Below are 26,698 nucleotides of genomic sequence, written 5' to 3'. Positions count from 1 at the left end.
ATAGCTTAAAAAATTATCAATAATTTGTGTGCTACTTAGATGTTCTAAAACTTCAGAAAGTTCTTATGAATTCAAGAACTGTAAAGCCTGACTTTTGCTGGAAAAAAATAATGTGGTACTCTCTTCTACTAAGTCCATATGAGTAAATACTTGTGGTTCATAATTTATTGTTCCCAGTTCTGAGTTCTCCAGCACCGAAGGATGTGGACTTACTGAAGCAAGTCCACTGAAGGGCTGTGAGGGTGATTATGAGCTTGGATTGTCTGACCTGCAGGGAGAGGCTGAGAGAGATGGGATTGTTCAACCTGTGCAAGAGACAGCTGATTTTAGCAGTTGTGGATCAGTACCTGGTGGGGAGATAAAGAAGATGGAGTCAGACTCCTCCTGTGATGCCAAGAGAGGGCAAAAGGCAGTGCCCACAAATTCAAACATGGGAAATTCCATGTAAAATTCAGAAAACCTCTTTATAGTGAGGTTTGTCAAACATGGGAATGGGTTGTTCAGTGTGGTGGAGATGGTGGTCTCAGTCCTTGGAGATACTCAAAACCCACGTGGATCCTGCTTTGAGCAAGGGAATTGGATCACAGACATGCAGAGGTCCCTTCCAAACTCAACAGTCAATACTGTTCCATGTAGGTTTATGCCAGTGCTTTGTGTGCTAATTAGTCACTTAAATGAAGACTGAAGTACATATAGACATCACTATGCTCTGTTAAGTTCCTTGTGTGAATTCTCTCTCTGTATTTATTCTGGCATATGTTAACTGCTGAAAGTGTTACTATCCAATACTTATTTTATGATATTGCAAAGTATTTCTGTTGCTTTGAATGTCTTGCATGAAAAATAATTTTTCTCATCAAGTTTTTGTATTATTTTGTGTTATTTTTCCAATGCTACAGTATTCAATTATTTCTCCTTTTATAGTAGCATAAAATCTTTTATTACCTAGCTAGGTCATGTTGGGTTTAAGCCTTCAACGGATTTTTCAGGCACATCAATTTTGTGCCTGCTTGCTCTAGCTAGTTTGTTACACTTTTATTCCTGAAATATAAAAATGTATCACTTGGAACAAAAAAAAAATTTGAAGCATGTTGAAATTTGCTCTTTTTCTAAAAATATCCTTTAAAATGTCTTAATATTTTTAAAACTATCAATTGTTGTATGCAAGACAATTTTTATCCTCTGATGTGAACACTTTTCCACTGAATAGTAAATTTCTTCTTAGAGTATTCTGTATCCTTCAGGTACTAATGAAATTTGGCTGACTTTGAACCTTACACTGTTCCAAGAGAGATAGGGCTATTTCTGTAATGGTGTGGACTAAGCCACATGTGTCTCTTTACTGAATTGTGACCTACCTGTTTGTTTTTGATTGTGCATTGACTTTTCCTGTAAGTGCACTGACTTTCCTGTGTTCCTAGCAAATTTGAGTGCTATCAGGCAGAAATTTATAAATATTTTTAAATAAGTATGTAGACATGAAATTAATTAATGTTACTTTAGGTTATGGGCAAGTCATGCAGTAATCACTACGATTCTTGGGGCCTTTGGTCTGATTGCACTGATGGTTTTTGAGGGAGTAGGTGGTAGCTCACTAATGTTCAAATTTGCTGCTCTATCTTTCAGAGCTGTTGAGTCCCAGAGTGAGGGACAGTGTGGCCCAGTGGAGTCCCTGTGGCGACGTTACAGTGAATTTGAGTTGTTGAGGAATTATTTGTCAGTCACCTACCCACATATTGTTGTTCCACCTTTGCCAGAAAAAAGGGTAAGGAATCCGAAACTGTGGCTTGCTTTGTTTTGTTTGTTTTTTAATTTACTGTTGACACTCTTCTGTTTAACTAGGCTGACTTTGTTTGGCATAAGCTATCAGCAGATAATATGGATCCAGATTTTGTGGAAAGAAGAAGAATTGGTCTGGAAAACTTCTTGTTGCGTGTGGCTTCACATCCTGTTCTTTGCCAAGACAAAATCTTCTATGCGTTTTTAATGCAGGTATAGTAAAGTTATTTCTGAATACATTATTTAGTGATTATTTAATTAAAATAATGTCCTTTCTATCTTTTCTATTTGACCTGTAACTTGTTCTGTGTCAGGAGAAAAGGTAGACAGTGTGAATAAACTTGAGGTGGAAAAGGCTTGTCTAGCTAAAATCTTCTTGAGAGCAGCCTGCAGTTGTACAGTTGCCCTTCCAGTCTACCTTATGACTTTCCAGTCAAGCTGTAAGACTTCTAAGAGAGAATTTCCAGTCTTTGGAACAGCCTATTGGGAATGTTGGTTGGGAGCTTTCCATAGGACTAAAGCTGAACTAGTTACCATGCTATACTGCTGACTGCAGGGGCTTCTAATTCACTCTTTGGATATCCCTGCTTTCTTTAGCCTTGTGGTTTGGATCATGATCCATTCATCTCTTGTGGTCCAAAACTACTACAATACATTGTAAAAAAAGTTGTGGTCCAATTGTCAGCTTAAGCATTGCATTCTGCAGCTTTTAACTTTGGGGAGGTGTTGGATAGTCCTTTTTTCTGTGCTTTGCTGAGAGATTCCCAAATACTGGACTGGGCAGCTATGTTTGCCATGGTACAATATGTGAATGAACCAATATATGGGAGCTGAAAACAGTGGAAATCTGGCCATTACATCTGGGCCAGGTGATGGCATGGGCACCTCAAGCTGTTTTCACCTATGTGTGCTCTACTTTGAGCTGCAGAGGTCCTTGAATATGCTGGTAATCTCAGAGGCAAAATATGTTAGCTACTTTTCTTTAGATGAAGCAGTGTGGCTCCTGCTTTCAGCTGATAGATTGAGGTAATTGAGAGGAGAAGATGGTTTTTGGTGGGAGATGAGTATGTAAGTACAACATAATGATTGGTTATTCTTAACCCAGATTCTCAAAAAGACCTGGGGAGGGTAACTGAGGCAGAAGCCAGGCATACTGGAGAAGCTCCTTTGATATAGGCTCTCATAGGGACTTGTAAAAACTGAAGAGTTCTTCAATCACTCTACCTGAACATTCTTCTCCTGTATTTTTAGGAAGGTGGATGGAAAGAATTGGTGAATGAGACTGGATTTCAGTTGAAGGTAATTACTGTAATTGTTTGCCTCGTGATTGCTGTGACATGGACATATTCCAGCAAATGTTTTAGGCTATTTATGAAAGGATGTTTGCTGTAAGAATGAGTTAAAGGCATTGTTTTATGAATACCTGTTATTACAAAAAACCAGTGATCTTGGCATGCCATAGGTAGGATGACAGTTAAGCTCTTTAGCAGGCTTGTTATGTGCCTATGTAATTCTGCTGCTAATGTAAAAGTATGATCCTTATAAGCTTTTTAAGTAATGAACTTGAGGCCACAGCAGTGGGTTTTGGTGTTTTCTGTTTAGTTTAACATTTTTAAAGGCGGATGTCAGATTTAGTCAGGTAAGAGGTGCAAAGTGTCAAAAAAAGGTGAGCAAAGAGGTCTGAATTGTAGGACTCCTTTGCAAGGAGCAGTTGGTGAAAGGGACTAAGACAGTCAGATTTGGTCCCCCTTAACTGTTTCACAGAATGTGTCTTGAAGTAATACTATCCCCATTGACATCAGCAAGTTCATGGCTGGGTAAACTGGTGGAGGACTTGCAGGAATAAATGATCTGAGGTCATGTGTCTGTACAGGTCAAGAATCTGAGAAGCTGATAGATTGCTGAGCTGTGTCTAGAAGAATTACTATATGGGGACAAATACTGAGCTTTTTGTTTCATTGTAATGTGATCTGCTCTCATGAAATCACAGCTGAAAACTAGGTGGATTATGAAGAATTATTCTAAATAGTGAGAGCTAAAGAAAATCCCTGGTGCTCTTACCCTCAGTGTCCAAGGGGCTTTGATACTGACACTTAACTGTTGATAACTTAAGTTGACAATAATTCCCTTCCATCACGGTTGGGTTTGCATACTACTAGTATTCATAATGCAAACAATGTAAAGCTCTGAGGCTGCATACACTCATAGGAGTTCAGAAAGTTTGTACTGGCAGGGTTTGTTCAGGAGAGCACACAGTGGTGTGTTTATGGAAGAAAACTCATAGCAGAATGCTGAGAATATTCTCCTCCCTGAAACCACATTGGAGAGTAAATGAGAGATGAGCAAGTCTTGTTTTCCCTCTAGATTTGATTGTGTATGTTTTCCCTTTTACAGTTTCAGTTTCCTTAGGAAAGAAAAATAACTTTTTCAGAAGCCTGGTGAAAATAATCTTCCCTTTATTCCACATCTGAAGTATAAACTCTCAGTATTTAGCACTACACTGGAAGGAAAACCTCTATTCAGTGCATGTTTTAGACTGAAATTAGACCATTTGTTTATGTTTCTGCTGCCTCTGCTGCATTTAAGCAGGATGTGCTTTTTGTCTGAGAGAGTTTGAACTCTCTAACTAAACTTTAAATTAGGTATTAATGCAGTGTAGCATGCTATAGCTGAATGTTGATGTTGGAGACTTTGTTTATTCTGCCAGCTGTATCATTAAATCATGCCTTTCCTCCCTTCCAACCCCAGCATTTAATTTTTAAGGGATTTTTAATTTAAGGAATTTGTCACTTGGGATTTTAACCCTTCCTGTAGGAAAGAGAAAATTCCCATCTCTCTTTAGTTTACATAAATGATTATAAGATCATAGTAGGCATTAACTCTCTGAAAACTCCTCAGCTGTACCTCATTTGATGGGTGATTCATCTCTAAAATGCTTGTGGCATGTTACTCTTAAATCAATTTTAAGGCTGGACAGATGTTTCTCTAGAAGCCTAACTCTGGTGTAAATGCTCAAAAGTGGTGTGTGAGTGTTACTGTGCTGCAACTGGCAAAAAGAAAATAGCCCCACTGAGATGGTTGGGCAGTTTCAGGGTCATGCTGGCTGCCTGACAGTGCTTGTATGAACCTACTTAACTCTTCCTTCAGAGCACTACGTGTGCCTGTGACAAAAAGACAAAATCTTGCCCTGTAACTGTAGCGTAGGAAGTTGTTCTTTCCAAGTGTAAAGCTGTTGGATGTGCCTGCTGCCCCAGCAGACTCAAATGGCTTTAGTGCCTGCTGTTTCAACATAAATACAAAATTTTTGAGTTTTGGGAAATAGGTGCTCAGAGAGAAGGAGTCTGATAACGTTGGTGTATCTAGGTGATGTTTGTACTGTGAGAGAATGTGTGAGGAGTACCTGCAGGTGTGTGTGAACAACCCAAAATGTAACTGGCTTGTGTGTTGATTTGTTGGGGTATGGCAGTGGAGATCCAAGACTATACATACAAGCCTCAGAAGTGCTCTGAATAAGCATAAAGGCTGGGACTTGGAGCTCCTGCAGTGTTTTGTGGTCCTTATGCTATCTGGGACATGCTTCCCCATGCTGCCTTGTCTTTCCTTTGCAAGATATTCTTAGAGAAGTGTTGCACGCAGTGGTGACAATGAGCTTACTTTCTCCTAATGTCAGTCAGTCTTAGTCTGGAGGGTTTTGTTCCCTTACCTTTTGGTTTGTGGACTATACTTTGTTTTGGTGGTTTGGTCTTTGGAACAACAGCTAAAGTCAGTGACTCTGTCTACCACTAAAACATGCCCTTGGGTGCCACGTCAACATATCTTTTAAACACATCAAGGGATGATGACTCCATCACTTTTGTGGGCAGCCTGATCCCGTGTTTGGCAATCCTTTTGGTAAAGAAATTTTCCCTAGCCTCCAATCTGAACTTCCCCTGAAGCAGCTTGAGGCTGGTTCCTCTTGTCCTACTGCTTGTTATGTGGGAGAAGAGACTAACCTCCACTTCACTATAACCTCTTTTCAGGGAACTGTGGAGAGCAATGAGATTTCCCCTGAACCTCCTTTTCTCTAGGCCATGGATAGGGTGTTTTCTGCTCAGCCCAAACGTAGTGGGAGGTGAAACAGTCTTAGACTGTGCCTGTCTTATCTGTAGAGCCTATTACAAGGCCCCTGAAGGATGGACTCTGTTCTTGTTTTGGGAAGCCTCTGTGTTCCCTTCACTGATATATTCAAAATAGCTCTTCAAGCTCTGAGTTTTCTGTAACAAGGCATAAAATATTCTTTTGTCGTATACCAGCACTAACAAGTACTGCTGAAGTAACTGACTGCTTGCAGCTGTGGCCCAGCCTGTTAGCTAAAGGAGTACACTGTGGGCAATCTATACACCTTGCAAGGTGTGCTGATTTATTTTCATTTTACTGAAGAGAAGGGTGTTTTGATCAAAAGTAAACTCCAGCCATTTAGGCACAATTGGCATTTTTCTTTAGTGTAGATGAGCCCTGGGTGAGCTGTGTGTAAAACGCATTGTAGGAATGAAGAGTTGTAGTGATGCGGACCTTGTGGATGAGGCTGGGATCTCTCATCTGTCTTGGTGTCTTATTAGGAGTAAATACTCATTGCACAGTTTAATATTCAATAAGCTGGAAAAAAAAACCCCTCCATCTCCTTAGAAATGTTCAATACTACTGTTGCAGTAATTGGTAAACCAACATCTCAAAAACTAAAGCAGTCAATTACCTTTTTAATTAGGTATTGAATTTTATTCTGCGGAGATTTATATATGCTCTACTATAGAGAAGAACATTGCATTAAAAGGGCTCTTTTCTGATATACAAATTACATATTTTCTGTAAAGCAAGTCATAAAAAGTAAGAGAACAACATATATAAGATTTTGATTTCACTGGGGAACTGTTCCTGGTAATAAAGGAGCATATAGAGGTCACTCTACCACTGGTTTTATTTGGTTTGAGAAATATAAAATAGTTTGTCCATATGGTCTTAAGTTACCTAATTGCTTCATCTAAAAAGAATGTGAGGTTGTGTATCTTAACTCCATCATTTGTACAGCATTTTAAGAAGGGACTATTTCTGTGGGACTTGGGTTATACCAGCTTTATTTTAGTAGTTACTGTTTACATCATATTCACAAAAATAGCACAGTTTTTGACTTTTTAATAAAAATATCTGACATTCAGGGCAGCTGGTGTCAACTTGTTCAATGTTTGAAGGTTTAAATATGCCATGGAGGCAGGACGTTTTTCTAATGGTGCTGCCAGAAGGCTGAGATTTTTTTGTCACTGAAATTTAATTGCATTAAATTAACAAAGCTTTTTTTCCCCTTTTTCAGGCAGATTCCAGATTAAAAGCTCTTAATGCAACATTCAGAGTGAAAAACCCAGACAAGTAAGATTCCACATCCTTCTTCCCTCCCTTTCCCTTTTTCAGTTACAACTATAACTTCAGGTGACAGAATATTCTGTCTCTTCAGTATAAATTCAGAAAAAGAAAATTATATTTCTTCACTTTCAAGTCTTAGCAGAAGCCCAGTAAAGAGGCAGTGTGAAAAGATTTGATAAATCCTGCCTCCAGAAGCAGGAAGCATTCAAAAAAATTCTATCACTTTGTGTAAAACAAGTAGTTCATTTTAGCTAGACTAAAATGAAGGGACAAAAAAAACCCCAAACCAGACTGAAAAAGAACCTCTTAATATTTGTTTTCAAGAAATCTTTCCAAGTATGAACAGAATACAGATTGATAGTAGATCTTTCCAAAAGTCTGCTAGTGTACAGCTCTGGATGCACACACCCTGGTGCTGCAGTTCATAGTTCTCTCCAAGCTGCCAATTTTCACAGATGCTTTTGGAAGTCCAGAGGTCAGTTCAGCTCTGCAGTTCACAGAGCTCTGGGACAGGCACTGGAGCAATCTGCTGGATGGAAAAACTGCTTAGAATTGTCAGTGTATATAGTGGGAGGCTCATCACACCCTTGGTGGTGCGACGGTAAAATGGGAGTTTCTACTTCTGCAGTAGTTTAGAAGCGTCAGTGTGCAGTGATGGGGCCGAGAGGAGTTGCTGTTTGCCATCCACAGGCCATGGAGACCCGTGCAAAGTGCCCTTCTGGGTGCACTTACTGTCCAGCAGTGGCATAAGGACATGCTCTGTGGGGAGAGCCCCTGTTCCTGACTGCTTTCTGTTGTCTTTTCCATAGAACCTGTGGGTATTGTGTTAAGGATGTTAGAGGGTACACACCTTTCTGAACCTCTCCATAGACTTAACCTGTGAATTGGTCCAGTCCCTCCTTTTTTATTGTGCTTGTCGTTAGGGCCTTCTGTGGCAGCCAGGAAGCTTTTAGCCTGCATTTAATATAAGGGATAACATTCATGAATGAGATTGGAAGACAGCAATTCTCTGTATCTGCAGGTGAAAATGGTCCCTTGTTTGAATGCTTCATCCTCAGTCATCTTCCTCTGTGGCCAGTAGGAGTTCTCTTTTCCTGCTCTCACAGCAGGTAATCTGCCAGAAGTCTGACTGTAGGCACAAGTGGGCAAGACTGTTTAAGGAGCATCCTTGTTATCTTTTGAGGTAACAATGTTTCAGAAAGCAAAGCTGTTGTGAGAAGTAGCTTGTTGATAAGCAGGAAAAGGGTTAATACAAGGAAAACATGAGGAAAGAGATTGTAACAAAAACAGTCCTCCAGTGTTTGTGCCTTGGTAGAGCCTTCGCAGCACTTGAGAGATGGCACATGTTTTCTGTTGTATTCTGCCAGCTCCGTAACTTCCAGATTGCACTTGGGGATACAAACTGTTTAATAAATAACTGAGCAGAAGTTGTGGTTTGTTTGCCTTTTGCTGTAGCATGTGTGGCTCTAACAGGAGGCACAGTGCCTTGCTCTGCCCAGCACACTCGTGCTTGAGCTGCCTGGAATGTGATGCCTGGCCCCTCTGCTTTACCTTTGGTGCTTCTGTGTGGCTGGCTGGTGAAGTGGTTTAGCAAGCTCACCTTGCTGAAACAAAAGGTGTGACGGCTGTGTGGGGTGTTGGCTTTCAGGCTCCTGGGTCAGGAGGGGTTCAGGTGAGGAATAGCTGCAGCTCCGAGTTGGGATTGCCATGGAGCTGCACCCGTCAGCTTGGCAACATGAGGAGTTTCATCCAGCTGAAAAAGGGCTGCTCTTCCAGGTCAAATGTAGACTGGAAACTAAACCTTCTCCTGTGGGAAGCAATTTATAGTTTCAATGATGGAATTAAATTGTGATAAAATATGGTATTCTGGTACTCAGAGGTAAATTTGTATCTACTGCAGTCCTCTTTGATTTGGCCTCATGGCACTCACGTCCCTTCTTTCTCTTTCTGGGCTTTAATCAAAACCATAGCTTTTAGGGTTTGGTGGAAGATTTCTTTAGAGAATACTAAAGCCTTTCCTAAGGCTTTTTTTTTTTTTTTTTTTTTTTTTTTTTTTTTTTTTTTGTAAGTAGTGCTCTAGGGTGGTTGTGTTTTTTTTTTGTTTTTTTGGTTTTTTTTGGTTTTTTTGTTTGTTTGTTTGTCTGATTATTCAAACAAGTGGCTTGTTGTTTTAGTGAACAGTTCTGTTCTTGTAGTATCTCTCTTAACAAAACAGGACAGTGGCACTGCCTGCCTTGATGCAGGGAGGATTATGGCTGACTAAAATGCACAAAGTGAATATCTTATGTTGATATGCTGTCTACTGTAAAGGAATTTTTTTTTTCTTTGCCAGTATCATAAAAGATATTTTTGAGAGACCTGCTGGTGTTCCTACACCAATGTGACACAATCAGTTCTTCATTTGTGTCTCAAGTTCTATTTAATAGCTCATTTAAGTATCTGGACTGTTGCAAATGTTGCAGAACCGGTAAAACCAAGTGAGAAGTGCGAGTTAAAAAAGCCTCAGTTACTGAGTGCCAAAACTATGTCTTGTTTCACACTTCTGCTGTTAGGATACACTGGAAAGTAAACATCCCTTTGTGTGCCTCACTGAGCTCTGTTAGGAAATCACTTTATAATTATGTAACTTTTTTTTTTTTTTTTTTTTCATGAGCAATGAGTAGGACTTAAGCAAATACTTGAGAAATAAACTTAGGATCTGCAACACCACCAGTCTTTTAAAAACAGTTTTTGCTGAAAATTATATTTGTAAAATTTTCAGCCTTCACAGAAGACTGGGAAAAAAATTGAAGCACTTTGATTTACACTTTTATCAGACAAAATAAAAGACAGCTTGATTCTGAAGTAGTAATTTTTTTTTTTTTAATTGAGGAAGAATTGGGTCTGAGAGAAGATGTATTGCTGCTGGAGGCCAGGATACTGAAAGTCCTCCTAGGTTCCTGACTCTTGCCTTCAGGGAGCACAGCATTCCTAAAAGATTTCTTGTGGCAAAACAGGATAAATAAAACTTTCTATTACAAATTTCTGGAGTGGAAAAGGGAGTCTTCCTGAACTGCAGGCATGCTTTTTAATCTTTTGTTTTTAGTTCAATTATTTCAAGTATCTTCACTGTACGTGTCTGCAGCTGTCTGACATGCAGCCCTGGTGCATATTTTATAAAGTGTAAACTGAAAAGATTGCTCTCTAAATCCCACTGTGCAGATCAGTGACTACATTTCTTTTTCCCCATATAGTTTCTCTGCTAACTTTTAAATCTTTTTATGTACTTTAACCCTGTGTGTGTCATAATACTATAAAAAGTGCTTCTTGGAAATCAAAAATACTAGAAGTCATAATAAAGCTTTTACTTCCTGAATGTAAGGATGGGAATATTTTAGGGGAAGACTTCCTTGCAGGGGAGGAAGAAGCGTTAAATGAAAAACCCTGGAATTTCATACTTGGTCACCCAAAACAAGTGACCCGACTCATTTCAGTAAGACCTCTTGGGTAGAAGCTATGTTGAAATACAAAGCCTGACTGTGTGCTTGTGGTGGAAGGAGGGATGAAGTTCTTTTTATTCTTGAACATCAACCTGGAACACTAATTTCAGTCTCCCATTACTTAATTCTAGCTGCATTCTTCTGTGTTTATTTTCAAATCATCTAGTAATTTAGGTAAAGTTTCTGGCTTCCCACCTGGATGAAATAAATACATTCTTGTGTACCAAAGTAGGTCATGGGCTAGACTTGTGTATAGTAAGGAGGGTTTATGTATACACAAAAGGCTGTTGCTGTGGTTTAATTGGTTCCCTGTCACTAGCAAAGCCTTTGTTGTTAGCAAGAGCTAAAGGTATCAGCTTAAATTGCTTCTGAAGCCTAACTGGTCTGGCTGATAAAATGCCTCTTCAGAAGTGACAAGCCAGCAGTGTGCACATGTCACTTGCAATGGCTTCCCTGTCTGGTACCTTGTTGAGATGTAGTGATTTGATGGCCTTCAGCCATACATGGCTCCTGTGCAGGTACAAATCTCAATGGGATTTCGTGTTACAGTTACTGTACAGATTAGCCCTGGGGAAAACATAATTGTGAATGCTTCCTTAAACCCCTGAAAAGCTGTGCCCAAAACTGGATACAGGCAGCTTGAAAGTAAAATATCTTTGTCAGGTTAGAAATGTAAACATGGTTTTATTGAGAAATATGCTTCACCAGATTTTGGCTTTGTATTTGTTTGAAGCTTTCCTATTCACTAGCCCTTGCTTCTATAAATCCCATTAAAAAAACCTAACAAGAAAACACTGAGGTAATAACTTCAGTTAACTACTCTTATTTCATAAAATTATATCTTTTCATTCGATCTGAGCCTTCAACATTTGCATTTAAAAGAACAGCAGTCATGCAAGTGTTGGGATGTTTGTTCACTTCAGGGAAATTAAACTCAGCAGTCACTTCTTTAGGAGTCATCAGCTAATTCCACTCCAACACAATGCAGGCTCGGTCTTGCTGGCCGCAGGGTTGTGGCTCTGTTGTGCATGCTGTGAAAGCTTGCTTTCATGATGGCTGATGATGTACTATCTGTTTCCTGCTCCCAGGAGATTCACTGAGCTAAAACACTACAGCGATGAACTGCAGTCTGTCATATCACACCTTCTGCGAGTCAGAGCTGTAAGTATTTCCCATGTGTGTCGTGACAAATAGTATGATTTATTTATAAGGCAGTATTTCTTGTTTAGTCAAGGGAAGTGGTATATGTGTTCTAGAACAAGGGCAGTTTTGCCTGAGGGAGTCTGTCTCCAGAGTGTGCAGCAGGAGACAGCAAGAGGTGAGAGCGCTGACTTTGTACAGATTTGAGAGGGGAAGGAGTTCCAGATATGGTGGTTGGGTTTGACAGTGCATGTTGCTAATCTGCCCTGTCCTGTGATGGTCACGTATTGCAGGGAGGTGTTTTAAAGAGGATCGAGGTGTCTGCTTCTCTCTACTCAGCAAAGTTGCTTTTACTGGATGTTTGGTTTGGAAAGGGCCTCAAATCACAGTTTTCTGTCAGATATATAATACATTATTTTCCTGAGCTTGTAGTATGAATCCTTTATGATTCCCAGTATGTGTTTTATTTTTCTGGCTCTTTCATTGATCTGCAATGAATAATAATCTTTCTAATGGTGACAACAATTATGTAATGCATTAAGATACTCTTAAGAGAGTGGAAGGCTGTTATTTTTTTAAAGACACTAAAAGGAAATAGGAAATTACAATTCCAATAATGAGAGCATGATACTTCTTTTTAGTATGTTCAACAGGGATTTGCTTTTCAATGGACCTGTGTGGCAGAGAGCACAGTAATGGATTACTCTGCTAAACTCAAGTTCTTGAGAGAATTAATCACTCTCAAGAGTGGTGTTCTACAGACAGTCCTGTTTTCTCAGGGTTGTGTGTGTGAGATCTTTTGGGCAATTTGTTTATGTTTCCCTTTTTACTACTGCTGTGACAGACATAATAATAAATATGGTAGCTCTTGCAGAACTTCACTCTATTCATTGGAACATCATGATTCCAAGGGCATTATCTGGATTACAACTCACACTTCAGAGTGTACACGTGTCTTTTCTTCTGACGTTTTGCCAGCATTGTAGTGCTGGCTGCTGCAGGTACTGGCACTCCAAACAGCTGAACTGACCTCTAGCTCAAGCAATGAGTTAGTTCTGCAATGGATAGCTCATTTTCTTTTTCTCAGTTCACTCAGCTGGGTGGAAAAATCAGGTAACTTGTTAGAATTTTACTGAAGGTTTCCCTGCAGTATTGATGTCAAGATGGACTTCTGACTTGCCATCTATAAATTAAATAAACAAGTATGTGTATAAATTTGGCATTATTCAGATAAAGAATGCCCTATATTTGGTTATCAAAAACTGAATGGAACTTGATTATAGTCTCCACAGACATATCCTATCAATGAGCACTTCCAAAGATAGATTTGAAGTGCTACTTTTCAATATAGGCTTGATTGTGACTTCAGTCTTCCAGCACTTAATGCTGTTGATATTTTTTTTTTTCTTTCAGTAGTGGATTATGTTAGATTTAGGCCTAATCTTGTTTACGTGTGTAAGAACATTAGGGCTTTAGTTTGGAGTATGTATGTGGGTTTTGACAAAGCAATTGCACTTAATGTTGATGACCAAAACCTGTCTCTAAAATGTTCTAGAGAGTAGCAGACCGGCTTTATGGTGTCTATAAAGTCCATGGCAACTATGGAAGAGTGTTCAGGTAAGAGTTCATCCAGTTTATAAATACATAAATAGTTATGGAGAGAGAGAAGGGAATTTCTTGGTTGTGTTGTTATGCTTTTGAAAAGTGTATCTGAAACATTTCATTGTTTAGAAAAACTCTGTATTGCAGTGCTAATAAGATTGCTGTGCTGCATGCAGAGATCTCCAGATCTGCTGAGCTTAGTCTCTAGTGAAAGACTACATTTTTTTTTATTTTGTGTACCAGACCTTTGGGCCTTCTGCTGCTGCACTGGCATTTTGTTTCCTCAGAAAGTAACTCACTGTTCTTCATGCAGTTGTCTCTGAAAAAGCTTCTAGGTTCTTTTAATGGATAAAAATCAACAATTATATCTATCCAATTTTAGTAGCTTTTAGAAGTGAATTTGCCAATAGCTTTTTTGATTTATATGAGGGAATTGCATGCTCGAGTTTTCCATCTCACTGGAGAATTCAAGAATCTAAACTTCTGGTTAAGGGAAACCTCCTGCTTCTACACACTGTTCAAGTGCTAAATTTAATTCTCTGGGTTAATGGATTGCAGATGTCTTTCTCATTGGGGGTTTTAAAATGAAATTAGGTGTAGTTCTGTAATAACCCAAAGACAAACAAATATCAACATCAGCAGAGTGGAATGTTTATGAAAAAGTGAAGGACAGAATAGATGCATTACACATAAATTATGTGAAATATAAGGAGAACCTCTTTTTTTCCTTGTAAAAAGAGTTGTGGGTGTAATTCTTGTAACTAAGAACTCTCATAAGTTTTCTCAAAGCGGAAAACACAATTAAAATGGCAGTGTGCATACCAGGATGTACAGAACAAGTCTATTGCTATCTTTTTTGTGGTTCTGTTTCTTTGTTTATGTAAATAATATCTCTGGTGTAAATAGGTAGAGTCTCTTGCTATCTTTCTTGTAGCTCTGTTTCTTTCTTTATCTAAATAATATCTGTAATGTAAATAGGTAGTTGAGACAATTGCAAGATGGAATTTTTCTTTATGGATAGAGCTAAACAGGAGTTTACTATGAAAACATAAAGCTACATACATCAGGTAGTTCCAGGAGAATAAAATGCTTATAAAAGTCAAATCCCATCCTTTGGTTTTTTGAATTACAGACTTCTATCTTCTATCCTGTAAGTCTGGAAAGCTTAGTATATTCTTGGTGAGCCCAAAATGTATTTCAGAAAGTTCACCATTGTTGTTGTCCCTTGTCCCAGTTATATTAAGTGCTTGCTTAGTGGTTTGGTTTTGTTTGTTTGATTTGGTTTTAAATTGAGTTTCAGCTATTTAAACAAGGTTATGCTCAAAACCCATCCCAAACTACCTGTATTTGTGACAGTGACTTTAGGGACAGTTGTTTTACAGAGCCCCATAAATGGCCTTGTCACACTGTCAGTGCTGTTCCTTAAAGAAAAAAACCCAGTTTGACCAAGGCTCACTTTGAGGCAGTTTCCCTTCAGGTGTCACCTGGAAAGAAACTATATACAGGATGCAGCTTATTAACTTCCCTTACCCTTCATGTGTGATATTGTTTCTCATTTGTTTTTCCTACAGTGAGTGGAGTGCAATAGAGAAGGAGATGGGGGATGGGCTGCAGAGTGCTGGCCACCACATGGATGTGTAAGTACTGACTGAATATCTGATAGTTTGATGTAAGCCAGATGTGGAACTCTCCCTCTTTCCTCTCTTTTCCCTCAATCTCAAAGTACATATGTGTACCAAGAAAGTTGGGGGTGCGTTGTTTTTAGGTATACAGTGTTTCTGTGCCTTGGATGCAGGCACAGTTTTAGCATCCATATACTGTATTAAGTAGCTCAAAAAGCCTCAAGAGAACCAGAGGGGTTTCTTTTTTTATTATTATTTTGAAATCGTAGAAGTGTTTGGAATCCTTCCAGTTTTTCTTTTAAGCTACTATGCCAGAAACTAGTGGAATACAACTTTAATGTACTACAGACCTGATGAGATCCATTTGGTTTTGATAGCAGCATTTTGTACCTTGCAGTAGGTGGTACACAGATTTGGACTTAATTACAGGGAGTTAAGAAATTTAATTAATCGGCACCAAAACTCCAGTGAATTCTTGAAACAAACACTGACTGGATATAATGAAGTAAAGAATCCTCTCTCTTTGCATCTTTAGAGTCATTTGGCAGAGCATGTGAAGCACAGCCTTCAAAATAAGAGTCTAGCACTTGGGAGTGCTCACAGGAGTGGTATTCTAAGCTCATGGCTTCTGCTTTTGAGATAGTCACATATAGCAAGTGAAACAGCATTTCTTACCACTCTGATTCCTCTTCTGTAATCCCACACAACAGATAAGTAACAGCTCCAGCAAGAGATGGAAGGTGTTTGACACTTCATGCAGTGTTTTTACTGATAAAGTGTAATTCCTGTGGAAGTAAATTTCTCAGGTTTAGTTTATAGAGCAGATTTACGTATGTACTACTGCCTGATTGTTACTGGGGGTGTCAAGTTAACAGGTTAATTGTTACTGGCCAAGTTGAAGGGTTTGAAGAGCCATGCCCTTAGCTTCTTTAGAGTAATTCTGCTTTTATCAAATCTTTAAGAATTTGACCCCTTCTGAATAATTCATTCACAGTTCTGTGTTTTGTCTAATGGGGTGGTTTCCATACAAGAAGAGCTGTAATATTTTCAAGGCAGAGGGATCTGGTGACAATAAAACTATGGAGAACATATTCTGCTTTCAGAAGAAAAATAGTTGAAGTAGGGTGGAATACAATGTTAAACACCTACTGTGGTAGGCAGGAATTGAAGAGATTGTGAAAACTTGGTTTGATATAGTGGAATTAAGGAATCACACCTGGGTTTTCAGTGGTTCAGATACACCACACCAAAATATCAAACACCTGGAAATGCATAACCAATTAAAAGAAGGTTGTCTCACTTCTCAGTCAGGAGGCTGAACCCTCTCATAATATTTAATATTTCTGTCTGTAACACAGGGCTAAAGATGCAGCTCAACGGCAGTAGGTAACTGCTATTCTGGGTAATTTTACTGCATGAAGTCTGAGGTATCTTTCACTGTCTGTCATCTCCTCTTCTCTGGCACTCTTATACAGCAGTAATCCCTTAGTGATGACCATTAAGCAAGAAGCAGCACTTGTGAGGTTCAGGAGCTCATTCAGTGACCTGTGTGGTCTCCTAGCAGTAAGATTCATATCTATGGTCTCTTTAAAGTGTAACTTACCAGTTCAGTTACCGTTCCCATAACATCAGGCGGGAATTTATTGCAACAAAATGCTACTTCTAGAAGGTTGCCTAATATAGATGTTAAACTTCAAAACTAGTTTAATTATTCTCTGTCTACCCCATATGCTGTAGTCTTTACTAGATGTTTATTTAAGCTTTTGAGTTGTTATTGGTCAGTATGATTTATAACTGCTGAAAGTTTGGAGAAGACACCCCAAAGTTTCTCTGGGTATGTGTTTTATTACAAGATGAGGCTTGCTGAAGTGACAGAATATGCTGAGAAAGTTGGAGTGAATGGCTATAACTGGCATTTAAAAGATTAAAGAAAAAAAAAAGCTAGACCTTTGACTTCTGTCCTTTATTCCATTAATGAGTGACCCTTTATCTCTGTATCAACTAGACTGTCATTATATATTGAACCAGTCTAAACTAAAACAAGGGTTTAGTTGACAGCTTACACCAAGAGTGATATCATGTCAGGTACTTTTAGAACTTACTGCAGTGTTTCTCCTTAACACTTTCTCTAGTTTGCTTTAGTTTAGGCAGTCAGAAATGTAGCTTATCTATTACATTTTTTCCCCCAAATCAAACTCATTATAAAAACCTGTCTAGGTAAGGTAGGATTTTGTTTGGTGAGATTTTTTTTTTAGTTGTTTTTGAGGTTCTTTTCTGAGAGTTGATCTGCCACAGATGAGCTCTAGCACTGCTCTAAACTTAGATCTTGAAAATGAAATGTGGTCCATCTGCTGCCCTGAGAAATCTAACCACTATACTAAAATTATTGCATTGCAGAACTTAAAATAGGGTAAGCCATTTATGACCTGTGTGGCTGCAGGATTTTTTCAGAACAAATGTATTTTTCAACAGTTTTGACTTATTTATTACTTTGGTTTGTAATATGATTTCTTGTTCTCCCTGTTCTATAATCCCTTCTAATTAAACTGCCCTGCTGTTGCTGACCACTTTGTATGTTATATTTAGGCGTCACCAAGAGCCTTGGTAGGGCTTTTCTTGGATGTGCCATGTCTCTGATTTCACAGAGCATCAAAACAACTCATCATACTTGCAAACTTCCCAAATTCGTGTTACCAGTTCCCTTTCAGCTTGAGACTCTGCCACTTCTTCCACAGAGCCAATTACTGGAGAGGCATAGGGAGAAAAGGAAAAATGCAAAGATTTTGCAGAATCTTGAAAGCCAAGGGATGCTATAATTAGCATTTGGGTCACGTTGTGCTGGTTGCTAGAGAAGAATGGACATATGCTCACTTCAGAGAGCCTGCAGATGTGTAAGAGATTGCCACATAGCTGAGAATCCAGACTGAGTTAGCAGAATAGATGAAGGTATTTGTGTGGGCTCTCATTCATCCTGGTTATCTCCAGTGGCACATGCCCTGAGGCTAAAGAGGAATCTGATTTCTGTGGCTGTGCCAAGTGAGATGTGCAGTTACCTCTTAGCTGTAGGCCTGTCCCTGCAAATCTATCCAAGCCAGTCACCTTGGTCAGCAAGAACACACTAAATACTATCAAATAAGCAGTATCAACTAGAAAAATAAAGTGCTTTTTTAGTAGGAGACATCAGCCTAAATAGCAAAACTTACTGAATGCAAGAGCTGCAGATTTGGTCCAAGCCCTTGTACTTCAGATTTCTCTCTAAAAGGAGGGTTAAGCTTCCTGTTGCTGTGAATTAATATGTCTGACTTACACAGTAGACAAAGCTATAGAGTTTGAAGAAGCTTAATAGACTTAAAGTTGTGGTGTTCAGGACACCCCTGTGAGTTATCTTGTACTCAGGCTGAATAACAAGCCACTAAAGCAGCCTCTGCTTTTCAGAAGGTGTGGTGTTCACATTCCTGGTCCTTACTGCTTTAAGCCTTGAAGGATTTCTTTTGCACCATGTCTCTTTTTTTTTTTTTTTTTTTTTTTTTTTTTTTTTTTTTTTTGGTGCTGCCTGTTGACTGTCTGCTGAAAAAAGAAATAAATAGGTTGGGGTTTTTTTCTGTAAGAAAAGCTGTCTCATCTTAAGCAGGAGACTTATGATAGGTTTTGTACTTGTTAAAAGATTCATTGTTGTAACAACCAATGAAGCGGGCCCATGGGAATGTTGACATTAGCTGATTCAGGGTTTAATTAAAAACAAAGATAAAACCCTTTTTGGAAGGGTTCTTTGCCGCATGTCACAGCTATTTCTGTCAAACTGTGTTCTCCCTTGTTTCTGGATATGTATCCTTGAAGGTTAAATTAATCAGTTTTCCATTTAACTGTGGCTTTCACTAGATACGCAGCCTCTATTGATGACATACTGGAAGAAGAGGAGCACTATGCAGATCAGCTGAAGGAATACCTCTTCTATGCAGAAGCACTGCGGTATGTACAGAAGTCTAGAGCTCAAAAACAAGCTGTAGTCCTTTTCTCTAATGTGATGTTGATGTTGAATTTAGTCTGATATCCTCTTGTGTTTTCTGAGGAGGGGAAACTCCAGTGTTGTAGAGTCTCCATGCTCTTGTTTCTTATTCTGCTTACTTGTACTTGATTGCCATATGAGTGGCAATACAAATCAGAACTGATCTGATCAGTAGTGAAAAGACAGAAATGTTAAAATCTGTATACTATAGAAGAAAATGCTGTTTATTCCTCTGGTTCCACTGTTTCCTTGGCTTTCAGTGTAATAATGCCCCAGTGTGCTGAAAGCTCCAGCTTTCAAATGAGATAGGCCAAACAGAGCTGTTACAACCATTATAAATTCCAGGAACTTTCAAAGTGCCCTGTATAACTTTCATCTGCTGCACTGTGTTGTGCATTTAAATACCAACTTTTTGTTTTGTTCTACGTTAGTCTTAGTCAGACAGTCACCTCTAACAAGCATGGACACAAAGGCAGATTGCTTTATTCTGCAAGGCTGTGCCTAAAGCTATTGAGCTTTGCAAGGGTTGGCTCTGAACCTCTTGGAGAGGTCCAGTAGAGAATTGGGTTGGTGAGTGTGAGGGCTGCTGTGCAGGAACCTGGAGCAGTGGGAGCCCCTCCTGGGAGACGAGTGTGCATCCGGCTGTGGAGTACGGATGTAGCATCATCAGCCCACACAGGACTGGGAGTTACTGCAGGTGGTCAGAGGAAACTCCTCTTTTCCAGATGAAAGGCACTGTATGAGTCTAAAAACAGATTCTTGTTTCACTCTTTAAGGAAGAAAATGTGATGAATTTTATGATTGACAGATTGCTGCTGTGACAGGTACCATCTTCAGGTATCTTCTGTCAAAGCTGTGATATTTCTGTCGTGTATTTTGAATTAAACTGTTTTACAGTTGTGTCCTTAAGGAGGGTGGTAGGGCTTGTATTGCTGAGTGTATCTTGGAATGAATCTAAAAAGAAGCAGAATGCTGTTGTACTAAGAACTTTATTTATATTTATACTTTGATCCAAGCTTGCTTAACTACAGCATTTGCAGAGGTTTACAGTTTCTGATAGGGCTGTTCAATTTAGGCTAGATGAATAATTACAGGTGCTTCCTGTCAAAAACAAACAAAACAGGATGCTATTTGTAAAGTGTAAATGGAGGGAAACGTAGCAAAACAAAGTATTTCGTGACAGATCTTTCTTTACTTACTTTCCAGGGCAGTTTGCAGGAAGCATGAACTAATGCAATATGATTTGGAAATGGCTGCACAGGACTTAACATCTAAGAAACAGCAATGTGAGGAGCTGGCAACAGGAGTGAGTCTTTTTCCACTTTCTTCTCCAAGATGCCTCTTTCTGAATTTATTTTTTTACTTGAGCCAAGTTACTTAAAATGATATTTAAATGGCACCAGCATGCTGGCTGCTGCTTTTGAGAAGTGGTATCATATGAGCTAGAGACATGTGAGGTTTAAAGTAACTTGGTTCTTGGTGACATAAGCTGTTTGTGCCAAATTTCTTTTATTGAATACAGAGCAAGTAAAGGGTTGCAGTAAATATGACTGGAGCAGAATAACACTCTATCTGTAGACAGCTCTATCCTAAAGATGAAAATGTTGGGAATTCTGAAAGACTTCCTTTGTCTTTTGAAGAGTGAGTGTTATTGATATGTTGTGTTAGTCTATTTTATATGGGAGATAACATTACCTAAAATATTATCTGAAAATGGTAACTGACCGTTTTAGAATTTTTGCTGTTGCTCTTGGATCTATTGATGTTCCTTATGGAATGCCTTTATGGCTTTTGTTTCTCTTCCTACATCACTAGGAGGCTGCTCTGAAAGTTCCCCCTTGACAGCCTTTAAGTGTTTGAACATCAGATTACCTACTCCCCACTTTGCTTAGTCTGAGTCACCAGAGCTACTTATCAAATAATGAAATAAAAAAAATAATGAAAAAATCAGCCAAATAGTAAGCACAAGTGCCAACAAAAGTCACCTGATGTCCTGTGGCTGTGCTCAGGACGTGCCAAACCTAGAGAGAGTATCCTTGTTTTTTGTAGACTGTGAGAACCTTCTCCCTGAAGGGGATGACCAGCAAGCTCTTTGGGCAAGAAACCCCTGAGCAGAGGGAAGCCAAGATAAAGGTTCTAGAAGAGCAGATACAGGAAGGAGAAGAGCAACTGAAGTCTAAAAATCTGGAGGGCAGGTAAATGGACTTGACTGTTTCAAAGAAAACACAGGGCTTGTCTTAGCAAAAGTCCTCGACTGGATGCTCTTGAAGGTGTTTGCATTTTATAAGTGTTTTTAATATATTCTTGGTGTTTATGAGCTGTCTATAAAAGCTCCTGTCAGCTGCAAGTTGTGAAATAAAGTGCACTACATGCAGTTAGCTTCTGGTCTGAGTGTATGGCTTATGTAAAACCTGATGACTTTCCCAGTTACTGAGCCTGCTCTAATGGCTGACTTGCATGCTTTTATGTTCCACTAGTAATATATTTAGCAGGTGGGCTTGGAGGTCTGCAGCTGAATAGGCTGAGACTCAAAGGCTGATTTGCTTCAAATACAGTGTTTAGTTTGGTTTATATGTAAGGGTGCTGAGCCCATATCCTACAACTTCTCATATGTGGAACACCTTACTCGTGTTTGAAAGAGCTTAGAAGGTCTGGGGAGTTGTGTTTGGGTACCTGCTTCTTGGTGCTTTAATGAAATTTTCTTCAGATATGCAAAAATGAAAAATAGAAACTAATATTCTTAAAGCAATGGGATTTTGTCAAAGCATGTCATATAACACAAGGGGTGAACGTGGTATCTCCTGATATGTTAACATTAGAGCTGGAAAGATAAAACTAGTTCATGAATAGTTCAAAACAACAAGACACTCAGTGAGTGCAATATCTTAATAATTTTGGCAGATGTATTCGAGATGTGCTTTTGTAGCTCTGGAAGCAATTTTAGAATGAATGCTAGTCCAGCACAAATGAAAGTATGAATTACAGATATATGCCTCCATTTAAGTTAAGGAGACATGACTACACATCACCAAACCAACAAAATTAATTTCTGAAGTGAATTGTCCAAGTTAAATTTGCATTGTAAGCGTTTATTGTAGTTGACTGTCTCACATCCTGACAAACAAGTGAATTTTCATGCTGAGGAGATGAAGATTCTGACTTGACAAATGAAAAAGAAACATGCAGTGTTGTATGCTGAATGTTGGCATAAAGATAATTAGTTACCCCAACAGAATCTGAAGGAAAAAAGTATATTCTGACTTATGCTGGTTCTATGGCAGTGATGCTTCCTGGGAAAAAACCACCAAACCATACAAACATCCTAATGTATCCTGTGAAACTCTAGGTTAAAAACCTCAAAAAGAAGATGGAGAATTAGATAGTGGTGCCAGTTGTAAAATGAGGACACTGAGGGATGCATAATATTTGCAGGACTTGATTTACTGACTGAAAGAGAGCACTGTCATACACAGCTTCTCTGCTGACTGTCCAGAGCTGAGGATAGAACATGTAAAACACTAACAGAAATCATTGCTTTAAATTTCAGAGACTTTGTGAAAAGTGCCTGGGCTGACATTGAACGGTTCAAAGAGCAGAAGAATCATGATTTGAAGGAGGCACTTATAAGCTATGCTGTTATGCAGATTAGCATGTGCAAAAAGGTATGTGTGGCTTGGGAAAGGCTGGCCCAGTGTATTTGTCCTGTCAGCAGGGGGACAGATGTCAGTAACTGGGAACATGGCAGTCACAGAAGATGGGAAGTCACTACCATAAAACCTCCCACATACTCCATCCTACTTGAACTCAGTGACATGTTAATGTGAAGATATAGATATAAAATAGACAGTGTGGTCCAGTTTCAATGGGGTCTCTGCCTTCTTCTGTGAAGTTCTATGGGACTTCTTTGTTGAGTCTTCTGTTGAAGAAAGTTGTGGACTAGGCTTGCAAATAGAGTATATTCCAACCTATTGATTTTTAACTGTTCTTTTAAAAGGGAATCCAGGTTTGGACAAATGCAAAGGAATGCTTCAGCAAGATGTGACTATCTGGAATTGAATTCCTCCTCCAAGTGCCAGAGAATGGAAGCACAGTGTATAACACCAATGTTATATTGCTACATGACTTAGGTACAAATCATGAAATAAACGTAATTGTTAATAAAGGATGAAAAGGACATGTTGTTAAATGTTTAGCCCTGACTGCCACTTTTGTGGCATGTTTTATATGTGGTAGCAAATAATGCAGGGGTAAAAGAGTTACTGAAAGCTACAGCTCTGTATTGGCACAAAGGTATTGGGAAAGTTATCCCAGAAAGTATGAACTAAACTGTTCAGAGACTTGTGAAACACCATGCTCTGTAATGTGTAGATCACTTCCAGATGCCCTTCTTTCCAGCCCTTGCTGTTTAGAATTTTTAATGCTCAAGGGTGCTTTGGTTTTATAATGGGGGCACACAGTTGTGTTCTCGAGGTCTACACCATAAGAGGACAAAAAAAAAGAAATATTGTAATGCCTAGAGTTCATATTTAAATGCCTTTGCATGTCCATAGAGAAATATGTTTTTCCAGAGTTCAGGTTAAGCAGTCTCAAACTCCTGAGATGTTTGAAACTCTCTACAGTAGAGGTGTTGTACAGTGGTTTGATAACAATATTCTGCATTTACTGATTCCCACTTCAGTTTTGATACGGGCACTGATTTCTTACTAAACTTCTTCCTGCAAGTGAAGGAGACTGGTGATCCAGCTGAGCAGAAAAACCAAAGTCAAAGCTGGTAAGAAGCAGATGCAACTTCTCTTTGGTTGTTTGGAACCTGTTTACACTTGCTGTGAATCTGGCCTCTGGCACCTTGTAACTGAAGTGGTTTGGTTCTTAAATAGTTCTTAATGAAGGTGCTGAAATAATAAACCTGGTGCAGCTTCTGTCATACTTCAGAGCAGTGATGTGCAGAACCCACAGTGAACCAAGGTGTCTGTTTGGCCCTTGTAATGATGTTTCAGTGTGTGTGAGTGTGTGTGTATGTGTGTATATATATATACACACCTGTATAACATGATTTGAAGTTACAGGATTTGCATTAAATGTTTCCAATTATGAAAATCCCTTACCACTGTCTAATACTGGGCTTTTTCTACACCCTTACTGAAAGTTCCTGAAGTCTTGTGGAATTTGTCAGACTTGATTTCTAGTTCTGAAGGATGCTTTGTAAGAATCTGTTGAAAAGTGTATTTAATTATTTTGGATTATAACACTATTCAGATTTTTTAAGAGATACTCCAGAAAGTCCTTAAATGTTCTTTTGATAAAACTGTCTAAATGTATTTACTGGTATGTCTCATGTTACTTTTGTCTCTTCAATCTTTCTTTTCTGTAAAACCATTGTAAAGAATGCATAGGTCTGGTGCACACTACAGCTTAAAACTCTGAAGTAAAGTGCTGGTACTCTGATAACCTGTGTTGGCTTTTTCAAAGCATATGACAGTGACATGCCTGGCTGAGAGATGATGTTGGGCACAAAGTGGTCTCTTCCTTTAATATCTACAAGGAGAAACATTGTTCCATCCAGATGTTGCAGTATCCAGCTCTGATAAAGGCTGAAGGACTCTCACATTCCAAATCAAGAAGTTGCACACTTGATGTATTCAGTAAACCTTCTAAAAGACTGGTGCCTTAATACAATACCATGAGGCGCTCAGAGTAGGTATTTTTCATGCACTTTGATTTTTGGTAGATCTTTCTGGTGCCTCTTTCCACATGTCACTTGCTGTACAGCTCATTAAATGTATTAGTATGCATTTTTTTTCCTTGCTAGTTGTACTAAAATTTAAGAAGGGAACAAAACAGTTCTTGTAAGTTTTGTGCCAAATAAGATAAATAAAATTGCTCTTTGATATTTTTGTTATGTTGGGTTTTATTTGTAAAAAAACTGTCTTTCCTATTCTGAGAGCTGTTGTCTGATTTCTTGAAAGTGGTTCTTGTCCATCTTAGCTCTCAAATGGCCTCCAAATTTGGATTTAAAATTTGGTGAATTGTGCACGACTTCCCCTTTAGGTAGGAGCGTAGTGCTAAGGCCAAAATTTGATGCTTGGTATAAGTCAGCTGTCTGAATCTCATGTGTGTCTCTATCTAGTTAAGAGAAGATGCTTTTGAAAACATTTTGCCTTATTTGGCAGAAATTATGCGAAAGGCAAATTGAGGGTAATTTGCAATAACTTTGTTTCTTTTACTTCTGTCTTTCCAGGGAAGCATTGCATGTGGTCTGTGTAGTTGGGGATCATAGCAAATTGTGAAGGTTTCTCCCTCTCCTAGCTTTTCAACCTTTTAAGGTGAAACGAGCCAGTTAATGGCTGTTTCCGTGTGAGTAACAGAGCTCACATGACAGAGCACACTTGCAAAGTTCATTTTTCCAGTTACAGTGTGGATTTGACTCCTGTAAGTTGTTCCACTTTGCCAGTTATCCAGTAAACATCAAAAATCGGTGCCTTGAGAATTATAGCAGGTAGGAGGAACATTTTAACTTAATCTCAACAAAATGCTTTTATATGAAAATGTTTACCTGCCTGGATCATTTGATCTGCTGATCCTGTTGCTTCTGTCCCAGGAAGCTTTGCTGGGTGGATTATCACTGCTTGTGCTATCTCTGGCCTTCCCCATTACTAGCAAGACCTTGTCTTGTCAGTGCATTTTAGTTGCTAGTGTTGTCTGTTCCTGAAATGTAGCAGGGATGATGGAGCCAACTGCAATGGAAAGATAGAGTTTTGTGAACTCTCTTTTTGTAATGTGTTATTTCACTATCTGGCACATCAGCCCAAGCAGTGTTAACCTGGCAGCTGTGTGCAGAGACTGCCTTGGCAGAGCAAATCTTGGAGCTCAAGCCACACTGAGGAGTTTTCCTTGTGCAGGTGAGCCTGAGGAAAGTGTTGGCTGTGGCCAAACACACAGCAGAGCCAGAGCAGAGCTAGGCTGCAGTCCCAGAGCACTGCAGCTCAGGATATCTTCCTGTATCACTCTCCCTACTACTGAAATTCCTTTGTTCATCTTGGTTCAAGAACTGAGAAACACTTTCTAATGTTGCCTAAAGGATTACACAGAAGGAAGTTGTCTTAAATCCCTGTGCTTGTCACACAATTGGCAGGGCAGGGCTCTAATCCACGTTTCCTTGTGCCCGCTGTTCTGCCCATTCTTGATGCCTCCGTCTTGTGTTGGTCTGCAGAGCTCTGTGAGAGGAGACACAGTGTGTAATGAAAATTCCCACACAGGGGTGCTCTAGAAGTAATGCAAAGAGAGGAAGCAAGTGGAGTGGGACCTGGGAAACCTGGAGCACAGGGCAGTAAAAGCAGTTGCCTTTGTAAGCAGTTACTTTGCTGCTGCCATGAGTCCCTGTCTGCTCCTGCCTGGAGAGCTCCCACCTGCTTTCCCAGCAGAGCTGTGTTTCCTAGGACAGGGGCATCTCCCTACGGATGTCACTCTCCATCTGCCTCCCGGGAGACCCTTGGGAGTGCAGGACAGAGCGCTGTGAGCTGCTTCCCCCTATGGGCAGCCCCTGGGGCAGGCAGGATGCTCACTGCAGCTCTGAGCAGGGAGGTGTCTCTCTTGAGTGACAGAGGCTTGGTTGTCCCCTCAGCTGAAACTGGGCTTCACCTGTGTCCCTTCCACAATAGCACTGCCATGGATAAGTA

At 39.4% G+C, this 26,698-nt stretch overlaps 1 protein-coding gene across 2 annotated transcripts in view; it reads left to right on the top strand.

The window, feature by feature from the left end:
• Positions 1-24,912, top strand: part of SNX4 (sorting nexin 4) — a 32,944-nt gene extending 8,032 nt beyond the window's left edge. For both annotated transcript variants that reach the window (XM_066323096.1, XM_066323097.1), the window contains exons 3-14: positions 1,627-1,765; positions 1,843-1,992; positions 3,031-3,078; positions 7,124-7,179; positions 11,741-11,813; positions 13,348-13,409; positions 14,966-15,031; positions 18,896-18,985; positions 20,229-20,328; positions 21,072-21,217; positions 22,570-22,684; positions 23,017-24,912. In XM_066323096.1, coding sequence (XP_066179193.1) covers positions 1,627-1,765; positions 1,843-1,992; positions 3,031-3,078; positions 7,124-7,179; positions 11,741-11,813; positions 13,348-13,409; positions 14,966-15,031; positions 18,896-18,985; positions 20,229-20,328; positions 21,072-21,217; positions 22,570-22,684; positions 23,017-23,064 — 1,093 coding nt within the window. In that variant the 3' untranslated portion in view covers positions 23,065-24,912. The remainder of the gene's footprint in view (positions 1-1,626; positions 1,766-1,842; positions 1,993-3,030; positions 3,079-7,123; positions 7,180-11,740; positions 11,814-13,347; positions 13,410-14,965; positions 15,032-18,895; positions 18,986-20,228; positions 20,329-21,071; positions 21,218-22,569; positions 22,685-23,016) is intronic.
• The last annotated feature ends 1,786 nt before the right edge of the window (positions 24,913-26,698 follow it).

Source organism: Sylvia atricapilla, chromosome 7, assembly GCF_009819655.1.
Source record: "Sylvia atricapilla isolate bSylAtr1 chromosome 7, bSylAtr1.pri, whole genome shotgun sequence".
NCBI classification, from domain to species: domain Eukaryota; kingdom Metazoa; phylum Chordata; class Aves; order Passeriformes; family Sylviidae; genus Sylvia; species Sylvia atricapilla.
Note: the sequence above shows the minus strand (reverse complement) of the source record. Positions and strands in the feature narration are given on the sequence as shown.